An 11,827-nucleotide genomic window follows, 5' to 3' on the forward strand; every position below is an offset into this window, starting at 1 on the left:
TTGGAAATAAGCAATTGACAAATCCTGTAAATTTTAATTAAATAGTTAATCACATTGTGTGTCTTTTAAAAATCATATTGAAAATGTGCTAAATATTCAAAAAAGTATTTTAAATGCCAACTTTTGATTGTAATAAATCATAAAATATCTTTTTAATAATTAATAGTTTCATGACATGTTTCTTTAACATCTGCAATAAAAAGTGGTTTCATAATTAAGAGATTCATGACATATTTACTTAACATATGCAATAAATACACTTCCAGAGATTCTCTACATGCTGTAAGAAAAATTGATTGCCCTGTTAATATTTTGAGATGATCTTCTAGTAACCTTGCTGAAAATCCACTTGGTATTTGAGAGGTTTGTTCTCTATGAACAGTTTGTAATTGTCAACAAAACTTGATGCCACCTGAAATAAATAAACCTTATATATATATTTATATATTACATGTATTAATGGTGCTTTGCTTTTAGTGTATGCACCAACAACCATACATTTTAGTCATTAAATAGACAAAAAGTTGTTGAGTCAAGCAAGACACCTTTATTGGGTATGACAGGTAAATAATCAAAATTCAATAAGATCTATATTATATATAAAAATATATAAAAGAAAATGCCACTGTTTCTCTTACATAGGAATTTTGAAAAATTTACCTTAAGTCAAGATAATACAGAAAAACATTGAAATGAGACACTTATCCACCCTATGTCCATGTATGGTGACAAAATGAAAATTATGAATAACAAAATGAAAATTTTAAGGCCAAAGTAAAAAGTTGTCGGCAGACAGACATGCAAACACTCAGGAAAACAACAATATGCCCTCCAATCTTTTATTCAGAGGCATATGAAAAATGGTACAATTTTGCCAATGATTTTTGTTTTGCTTCATTTTAAAAATGTTTTAGGTCAAAGAATTTTCTAAAAAAGCAACTGCAGACATGAAAGTTACAAAAACTGTTCTGGATAAATATGGGGATGGAAGCTTTTAAGAATATAAGACAGTAATCAAAACCACTTCTTATCATAATTAACAACAAATTAAGAAGTACTGACCAAATTAGCTTGTGTAGCTCCAGCGATATGTGGTGTTATAACTACACCTGGTAGACTCCATAGCGGACTTTCTTTAGGTAAAGGTTCTTTCTGAAACACATCCAAAACAGCACCACCTATCCATCCTTCCCTGTAGAATATCAAATCAAATAGCACGTGTTTAAAACTTTTATCTATCACCATGCTATGCTGTCCATTTTATGTCTTACTTTATTTTTCTCATGAGATAGTTCATGAAAAGGATTGCTTGGTGATAGATAAAATTTGAAAGATAATAAGATTCTCAATTCAGGTTATGCAAAAATACATGTACGTACATTTTGTATATTAAACATTTGGTGTGTATTGTAAAATTATCAGTGTTCAAACTTGGTATTTGAGCCGCGCCATGACAAAACCAAAATAATGGGTTTGCGACCAGCATGGATCCAGACCAGCCTGCGCATCCGCCCAGTCTGATCAGGATCCATGCAGTTCGCTATCATTTTCTCTACTTGTTATAGGGTTTGTGAGCGAACAGCATGGATCCAGATCAGACTGCGCAGATGCGCAGGCTGGTCTGGATCCATGCTGTTTGCAAACCCATTATGTTGGTTTTGTCATGACGCGGCTCATTTATTTATGGTTTCAGCAAGATATCCTCATAGAGAAAAATGTTTTAAGTTTTACAGTGTGCAAGAATATTCACACTTATGCAATTGTTTACCAATCTTTTATTTACTGAATCAATTTATTGAAATAAATAATACTATATATAAAATACATTATTCCAATTTCACCTTGCACTAAATGTAAACCAGTATATAATTTCATTTCTCCTTTTCTTACTTATGCAATTGCTACATTGTCAAAAATGAATCTAGTACAAACTCATGACCTCTGGGTTGGGTGACACCTTAACCACCAGGCAATTACCTACCACACCTTACACAAACTTAAAGCCCCATAATGCTTTTATTTTCATATCAAGTTCTCAAGTAGAAATAAATAGAACATACAGAAGAAAGGAAAAGAAACCTAAATATAGTAAAGAAAGTTAAATAATTCAACTTACTTTAAGGCAGTAATAAGTGACTGCTCATCTATTATATCACCTCGACCGATGTTGATGAAGATACTTTTCTGGTTATGAAAATAATCACAGGTTTATAGTTATTCTAATATGTTACTTAAAAAGGCGTCATCTCACAGGAATATAAGTATTAACACAAAAACAATATGAAACCAATTTCCAAAAAAAATCAACAATTTAAAGTTCATTCTTCATCTTGCATCTTTAAACAATTTCAGTAGTTTTTAAACATATAGAAACATTCAAGGTCTTGATTACTTTCTTTGCTGTAATTTGAGAGCAATTTGAAAACCTGCCAAACAATGGTGCTTAAAGGTGCTAATTGCAAGAAGTAAGTCAAATTGTTAACTACACTTCAAATTCAATATTGTAGACCAGCTTTTATGGTGAAGGTCCATGTGAAAATGATCTACATGTCGTCATCAACTTCATCACAAAATCTAGAAGCTGTAGGCTAAAGTATCTCTGTATACAAGCTTTGCGGTCAAGGTCACAGTGACTAACCTAATGACCTTAAGGTCATGAGATATCAGCTACATGTCCAACCTGGTTATTAACAAGTTTTAAGACTCCTGTAGTAAGTAAATAACCTACTTTATTTTTACAATGAGAGAGTATGTCTCCAGACAATGTGCCACGTGTTTCAGGAGTACTAGGTAAAATATTGCACACATAATCACAGTCCTTGAGAACAGATGGTAATTCTGACATCAGCCTTAAAATAAAACAAATATCTATTACTAGGCATCTATAATTTTTCTGATAAACTTGTTTTTCAAAGATAACATATATTACAACGGGTTAAAATGCTATGTATTGAATATAAAGTCAATATGGACAATATTGAAAGTACACTATGGTCTAAATTTTATTAACATAATAACAATCTCATGAAAAACATAAATCAATGTGAGGAAGACCATCATGAGTGCAGCTTAGCCAAATTGTACTACATTGGATATACCGCCTCCGTGGTCAAGGGGTTAGAGTTGATGACTTCTAATCCAGTTACCTCTCTGGCGTGGGTTCAATCCCCAGGAGATGCTTTGGTAGTTTAGCATGAAGGAAGGTTGTCTAGTACTGGTGTAACTCTCCAGGAACGATGGTTACGAAACTACCCACCTATATGACTGAAATACTGTTGGGAAAAGGCGTAAAATGAAACAAACAAACAAACTGTACCATAAATTACTTCTATACCTTACTTGTCAACTGAATAAAAGCTGTCAATAGGACAGCATGCTTGGCTTTTCTCATATTCCAGTGCTTGATAGTAAAACAAGCATGCATGCAATAATGCAACACCTGGGTGAGTACAATAGATTCTCCCTATTCTTTGAATAATCAACCTTAAAATAGTGGCATGATATCCCTAGAATACTCACCTGAAAATTATTACTATAAATATCTTAACCTCTACAATGCAGATAACAGTTACTGTGTAACATCATTCAAGTGCATCATTTGCCAAATTTTTATTTCAAACACTTGACTTGTCACTAGTATACCAGTGGTCCAAATTTAAAGATAAAAGTTAAACAAATACTTAGATCTTACCAATAAGTTTACAGTATAATCAAATTTGACAATTATTTGTCCTATCAGGGATTCAGGGGCCACAACTCTTCATAAGTATTATGGGATCAAGCTAATATAGATAAATGAGCCAAGAGCTACTGGTTATATAAATTCTGTGCAAGCCTGGTTCAAATCGAAAAATTAAACAAACATTATGCAGCATAAGCAAAATATGCTACTTGTGTACATTCAAATGCGTCACCACTATGATGTACAAGTATCTTGAGATCAGGCCCCTTTTATATGATGTGTTTGAAAATAAAGCCAAAACGTACCAGTAATACAAGTTTGATCCCAGTTTGGTTCATAAAACTGCTGTCATATGGTAAAGCAAAATATGCCTAATTTAGACCTTTAAAGGGCACAACTTTGGAAGACATGAACTAAAACCTACATGCAAGTTTGGTTCAAATTGAATGAAGAACCATTTTTCATTCACACAAAGCAAAAAATGTGTATTTAAGCTGCAAAACTATGTCATGCCGACTGCTTAAGAAAGATCTACTGGTGATATAAGTTTTATTCAAGTTTGGTTCAATCAAATCAATGATGAAGTTGCAATTCTGCACACAAACTGAAGATGACTTATGTCCTTTAATGCAATATTGTTGAGTCGTTCATGCGTTAAAAAAGTACACAACAGTAACATTTCACAGGCAGAATTAAAAAAAATCACAGTTAACCAATGTACCTTATACCAAAAAAATATTACTCCTCCACTGAGAGTCTTGATCCTACAAACTTTCATAAGCATAGCATGCTCAGGTGAGCTAAAATTTTACTTATATAAAATATGTTTCAAATTAAAACTTAGTTACATATTCTTATTTCATGGTTGCTAGTTGTGTAATGGTTAATACAAACATACCTATATTGAGATACAGCTTGGCTTTTCTTTTCCTCTGCTGGTTTAGTACGAGTAACACCAATGACCGTCATACCAACAGCATTACATAGTCTAGCCACTGTTAAATATATACAATATACAATACAATACAATATCTTTATTGCTTCATAGGCCACCAGCCCAAAACAAAACATAGTTTACAAGTTTTTGTTTACATATGTACAAAACAGTGTTAAAGTATTATGGTAATAGTCAAATACAGTAATACATGTATATCATCAAAATTCACTGCTATTTTAATAGAAAAAAAAATCTTTCTATAAAGTTTGTCTGAAATAGAAATTGTAATTGAGAATTAATTTTATACATTTTCAACAGTTTAACCTTATCCGAAACAAAATGTAAGGCAAAACATGCTAAAACGTAGTTTTTAAATATATGGTCATGAGAATAAATAATGGCATTCTTAATAAATATTATCATTGTTAATTTTGATACATTGATTAAGAATAAATAATGGCATTCTTAATAAATATTATCATTGTTAATTTTGATACATTGATTAAGAATAAATAATGGCATTCTTAATAAATATTATCATTGTTAATTTTGATACATTGATTAAGAATAAATTATGGCATTCTTAATAAATATTATTATTATATATTATTAACTTTGATCGGGTGACATGAAACACCATTTAAGTGAATATTTCCATAAAAGATATTTTTGTTTGTTTTATTTTAAGTAACAGCAACACTGAAAAGGTCATATAGTGACTTTTCTGCTTTACTGGCAAAGAAAGACCTCAGGTGTTACTTTCACTATTCCATCACTAGCTGGCACTAATGTAGGACCACCAACCTTCTGCAAGTTAGCTGGATAGCTCCCCCATATAAAATAATCTTATGTCCCTGATGGGATTCCAACCCATACAGGGGAGGAGCAAGTGATTTGAAACCAACCCATAGAGGGGAGGAGCAAGTGATTTGAAACCAACCCATACAGGGGAGGAGCAAGTGATTTGAAACCATCCCATAGCTGTGTAAGGGGCTAGTAATCTGAAAGTGGCTCTTTACCAACAGTCAAAATACATCAATCTTAAAAGAGAAGGACTACTATGAGAAATGGTAGCATGACACGGATGAATAATGGAAGGAAGGCCAAACCAGCTATTAAATGTTCAACAAAAAGAAATCTGGGAACATATAAAACATGTAGAGGAGAAATATTAGGTACTTTTATGGATATTCAATAAGAGTCTGATATTTAGATTAACATTCAATACTTACCTTCTTGACCTATATCGCCCACTCCAAGAATTCCTATTGTTAATTCTGCCAAATTTCTGTAATTTCTGTGTTTCAAACTAAATAGATTTAAGAAATATTTATCAATCTAAAGACAATAATTCATCAGCCAAAGCTAATGTATTAATATTCAATAAACAAAAATTCAGATTTTCATGTATTTATAAATGATGGACTAAATGATGTATCACTGTATCTTTTTTCATGACAGATTCATTATATTTTCATAATTGAATTATGCAGAGCTTTTTCATGAACTTATATTGGAAATATTTCATTCCAGATTCTATATATACATGTATATAATATTGCACTAACACTGAATAGATATATATGAAGTACTGACAATTAACATTGAAAACATGGATTATTTTCATATGAATTAAGTAAAACAAAGGTTCTGTAATTTTTTATTTATCTTACTTGCATATTTTTTTTGTCTTAGCTTATTATCTTTCAAGTCACTTTTCCTTGAAATTTGAATCATGTAACCATATCATTTTTCCTTTACTTTCTTACCATTTTCATATGGTGCCTCAAAAAATATGTAGTAAACGTTTTTTTGTAAAAAAATATGTACAATTTTCTAAGACAAATTTACTATCTTAAAAAACTGCCACTCAAGTGTATTTGCTCCATAGAAATTTACCTTACTTGTTCCAGCTTTGTGTCTCCTGGTCTTTGGCCACTTCAATAATAAATCTCTCTTTGGTGAGAATATAGCCAAGCACATACTCTCCCATAACCCTACTGTAAGCTCCACCCATTCTGGTGATAGTAAATCCAGGTGGCTAAAAAATATTGAAAATATTCAACATGAAAACTCTTTACTGAAGCCTTGAGATATTTCTTTTAAGTACCGCTAAGAGAGCATCCTGGCATGATCCATAACAAGGTACTTTAAATCTAAACAGCAAAACAAAGTATTGTTTTTTACAATGGTGCCTTGTGCTCAGGTGAAATCTGTTTTCATTTACTTTAATTTGTACAGGCTTAGCTTTTATTTATGATATTTGAACTTCTTTTGCAAAAATGTAGAGAAACGCCTTAAATTTCATACATCATAATTATCATAATGAGGACCTTCAAATACGATCAAAGAAATGTGACCAATGAATAACCTTGTACATGTATAAAGACTTCACAGAAACACTTAAATATTGGCAATATAACATAAATAATGTATCAATTCTACCTTTTCCTTTCCTATTTCTTTGATCAATCTTTCAACTCCTGAAATTTACAAATCAAGATATTAACAGCAAAGTTTTTGTATCTCAATTTAAAAACTAGAAATGTGTCCATAGGACAAGGGTGACCCCACCGCGCCACTGTTCTGTAAATCTTTTTACTAAGTCAAGGGAAATAACTCTAGAAATACTGGATAAATCCACAAGCGAAACCCCAGGTGCAAATCTAAAATATGCTGACTCAGCAACCTGCCCATAAGGTTTAATGACTATGTCAAATCCTTTTTGAGAAACATGCGACACAAGTTGAAAATTGCAAAAAAAATTCTAAGTGAAGGGCAATAACTCTAAAAATACTAAATAAATCCAGACGAAAATACCTGGTGCACAACTGCACATGCTGATCAATATTCCTGTAAAGTTACATGACTCTAGGTCAAATACTTTTTGAGTTACGTGCGACACAAGTTGAAAATTGCAAAATTTTACTAAGTCAAGGGCAATAACTCTGAAAATACTAAAAATATCCAGATGAAAATACCCAGGTGCACAACTACACATGCTGATCAACATTCCTGTAAAGTTTCATGACTCTAGGTCAAATACTTTTTGAGTTACATGCGACACAAGTTGAAAATTGCAAAATTTTACTAAGTCAAGGGCAATAACTCTGAAAATACTAAAAATATCCAGACGAAAATACCCAGGTGCACAACAACACATGCTGATCAACATTCCTGTAAAGTTTCATGACTGTAGGTCAAATACTTTTTGAGTTACATGCGACACAAGTTGAAAATTGCAAAATTTTACTAAGTCAAGGGCAATAACTCTGAAAATACTAAAAATATCCAGACGAAAATACCCAGGTGCACAACTACACATGCTGATCAACATTCCTGTAAAGTTTCATGACTGTAGGTCAAATACTTTTTGAGTTACATGCGACACAAGTTGAAAATTGCAAAATTTTACTAAGTCAAGGGCAATAACTCTCAAAATACTAAAAATATCCAGACGAAAATACCCAGGTGCACAACAACACATGCTGATCAACATTCCTGTAAAGTTTCATGACTCTAGGTCAAATACTTTTTGAGTTACGTGCGACACAAAAGTGAACGGACGGACGGACGGAAGGACGGGCGGACGGACAAGGGTAAATCTAAATGCCCGCCACTAACGTGGGGGCACAATAAAAATAGGTGGGGAAGAATTGATAGAATTAATTTTTACTTATTTTTTTCCTACTTGTAAATGATGCAAATATACAATTTAACTAATAAATCATAAAATGATAAGAAAATAAGATAATATTCAAAACAAATTATATCACAATAATTATGTGTAAGATTACATTTTTCATTATAGCTAACCACTCAGTCATGCTGCCACTACAAAGACTTAATTTTCAGCTAAAATACAAATTTACTATTTCCTATTTCATATATCTTTCTTCTTTATTTAACCCTTTCCCTCCACGGGGGGGAATCACGTGACTTTGTATAGTAATACCCACGAGAAAATGGCGACTACTGAGCCCCGGTAAGTACCTTATTATGTTAAATTAAGGTGACAAACGTTTCTTAAATAAAAACAAAACCTAGCGTATCATATGCGCGTTAATTTTCTTCAAATGACGATACAAAGTGCATTATCCTACGTTTTGTGGTTTTTGAGAACATAGTTTGAATTGTGTGAAAATTGCACATTCAGCGATAGTAATTCGCACGAAGCGATATAATTTGGTACCAAAATAAATGAAAATAAACTTACTTTCTGCACTTAAGACACAAAATCAATCATTTTATTGACATCTGTTATCGTAGAAGTTCATATAAAATACATTTTCGAAGGTCTGTAGCCTACAAATGTTCTTTGCAAATGTATAGTAAGTAAAACGAACAATTTCTGGATAGTAAGTTACACGAAAACAAAATAGTAAGTTTCACGCACAGTTTCCATTAGCATACATATACATTAAAAGAAAGTTAAAGTTCATATGTTAAGAGATAGAAAATACTTATTTAAATTATTCAAGATCAAATATTTCACTTTTTTGTCTATAGGACGAATGCTTAATTGGTTGTTATTATAATCCCGTCCCTAGATTTGCCACTAAAATGCCACCCTTTTCAATGGTGGAGTATTTAGACAATTTTCCACCAATAATGCCACCAAAACGCCACCCAAATCATGAAAATGGTGAAAAATTTGAGCAGGACTGATGTTATATAATTTTCCAGTTAATTCCACCTTTTTTACACTAAATGCCACCAATGAGTGGAAAATTGGTGGAGTATTTAGACAAACTTTCACCATAATGCCACCATTATGCCACCTTAGGGTGGCAAACTCATTTTCCACTAGATGCCACTTGTTTCCACTTATTGCCACCATAATGGTGGAAAATTGGTGGAGTATTTAGACAAATTTCCACCATTATGCCACCATTGAGTGGCAAACTTATTTTCCACCAAATGCCACTTATTTCCACCTTTTGCCACCATAAGGGTGGAAAATTGGTGGAGTATTTAGACACTTTTCCACCATTTTGCCACCAGATAGTGGCAAATTCAGTTTCCACTAAATGCCACCTATTTTCACCCTTTCAGAAAATTTCCACCTTGTGGGTGGCAATAGCTGGAAACTGCTTGAAAGTCACCCTGTACCCTAAATTGGAAACAAACAAATTTTAAAAATAATCCTTTTTAATGTTCCCATATGAAATTATATATTGTGACTGTCTCAAAAAATAGCAAAACATTAGTCCATTTATTTTCTTCAGTTTATCTTGCTATTCCTGGACGGTTTGAGTTCAGTCCTTTAGGTTGTCCGCAACTTTTCGAGCGCACAATCTAAAACTAAAAAAATTATGAATGATTAAAACAATAATTAAAAACATAAGCTTACAATTTTATATGACTATTGGATATTTCTATATTCAATTTGAGTGCATAGATATGATTAAAACACTTTAAAAAACAGCACTGCAGACAGGGAAGAATCAGACTTTTCTTATTTACTCCAAGGCAGAAAATATACGCAGAATCCAAAATGATATTTTCATTCAGTTCATTAGTTACCTTCCAAGAACTTAAGTTTTGCCTTGTCTGCACAAGAAGGTCTGGTGTCAGACTCTCTGTTCCCTTTCCTCATACCAAACAATGAGCGGCCTTTAATCTCTTCTATATTATATAGCATTCTGAAGAGCTTTGCTGTACCTTTCTCTTTTGAGGCATATAGCTTCAGTTCTGCCATCACTTGGTCCTAAATTATGATTAACGATATCAAATAAGTAAAGACAGAAAATGATTATCAATATCTAATATGTAAAGACAGAAAATGAAACACTTTTATAAGACCTTGGTATATGTATACAACTCTAAAATTTTAAAATAAGAAAGAAATAAAGAAATACAACACATCAACACCAGTGCAGGTTGAGTAATTAATAATCTTCCAGTTTCAGTTCTTAACGAACCTTCATCAGGATAAATATTTGATAAAATTTTCAAGATAAAATGTACAAAAACTCTAAAATTTGTAAAACAAAATGTAAATGCAAATTAAAGTGTCATAAAGAGTTTGAATTAAAGTAGGTTTGTAAGTAGTGACTAATAGCTATATTTATCAAGAACTGAAAAGTGTCTTATTGGGTACTGTGACACTTCTTTCCTATTAATTTAAAAATACATTTGAATTAACAAGATACCTTTGTAAAGCCACTGAAGATCAAATGTGTTGCTCCAGACTGCTCCTCATTGCTTTGTGTCTGCAAAATAATAATTCTTATTTAATGCTGTTTCTGTTATGAACTGTCATTCTCCTAATAGCATGTTACTCTAGACTGTCTAGTTATGGTTATATAATTATCTACTGCACCATGAAAGCTGAATTACAACAATGAAGGAATGAAACTTACTAATAAATCAGTTACTGTTAATCTGCTCCACATGTGACACACAAGGAAAATTGTTTATAGCATGAAAGTTGTAGTAATAGGTACCTCAGGTTATCTATAGTTTGATTGATGTAATATTGTACATAATGATATTGTACTTACTGATTAATTTCTATAATTTTTTCTCAAACTTAAAATTTCTAACATATTGTATTTAAGAAATGATGAAGATCTTCCTACATTCTTTATATTCCTACATTCTTTATATGTACATTGTACATGCAGCTTTCTTTTTAGTCAAGTTACAAACAAAACAAATATAAAACACAATCTTATACAATACCACTTCATATTTTTACTGTCAAAAAACTAAACAGTTTCTGCATAAATAACAATAATTATTGTATGTAAAAGTTGTTTACCTGAAACTTTGACTGGGAATGATTCTGCTGTTTATCTTCTTGTCTACACATTCACACTTCAGTTTAAACTTCTCATTTATATTTACCACACTAATAAGACTTTAAATGTTTTCTTTGAGAAATCAAAAATATGCACTCTTACATTTTAAACAAAATATCTTCAGAATTGCTACAATATCAATAATTTCCTTTGTGTTTGCAAGCTTTAACTGACCTCAATCTAGCAGCTGTGCCTCTACGGTCTCAGGGTTAAACAACACAATAGGGTTCTTGCTAGATATTTATTCGGTGTAGTATTTACAATATAAATAACACAAAACAATAATGGGCCTGAAAAGAAAATAAGGCATCATAAATATATTACAACAATATCATTGTACTTATATTAATATCAAATAAATCAATTTAAATAAGAATCTACATGTACCTATTTAAATATGAT

The 11,827-nt window shown here is 31.8% G+C and overlaps 2 protein-coding genes across 2 annotated transcripts; both read right to left on the reverse strand.

Moving 5' to 3' along the window:
• Positions 1-6: 6 nt before the first annotated feature.
• LOC132732308 (glyoxylate/hydroxypyruvate reductase A-like) lies at positions 7-7,102 on the reverse strand (the record flags this gene model as incomplete). The annotated part of the gene is given in 8 exon segments (XM_060718706.1): positions 7-412; positions 1,063-1,192; positions 2,117-2,184; positions 2,729-2,849; positions 4,581-4,677; positions 5,852-5,928; positions 6,524-6,660; positions 7,065-7,102. Coding segments are annotated over 8 exon segments (755 nt in total), but the record flags the coding sequence as incomplete, so codon positions are not given.
• A 2,696-nt stretch (positions 7,103-9,798) lies between these two features.
• LOC132732298 (uncharacterized) lies at positions 9,799-11,530 on the reverse strand. Its single transcript, XM_060718694.1, has 4 exons — positions 11,386-11,530; positions 10,775-10,834; positions 10,146-10,329; positions 9,799-9,923 (listed from the first exon to the last, which is right to left on the reverse strand). The coding sequence occupies exons 1-4, from the start codon at positions 11,434-11,436 to the stop codon at positions 9,886-9,888; spliced, it is 333 nt and encodes a 110-aa protein (XP_060574677.1). The 5' UTR covers positions 11,437-11,530; the 3' UTR covers positions 9,799-9,885.
• Between the last annotated feature and the right edge of the window lie 297 nt (positions 11,531-11,827).

The sequence above is a fragment of the Ruditapes philippinarum genome, unplaced genomic scaffold, assembly GCF_026571515.1.
Source record: "Ruditapes philippinarum isolate M1 unplaced genomic scaffold, ASM2657151v2 ctg22054_1_1_1_1, whole genome shotgun sequence".
NCBI classification, from domain to species: domain Eukaryota; kingdom Metazoa; phylum Mollusca; class Bivalvia; order Venerida; family Veneridae; genus Ruditapes; species Ruditapes philippinarum.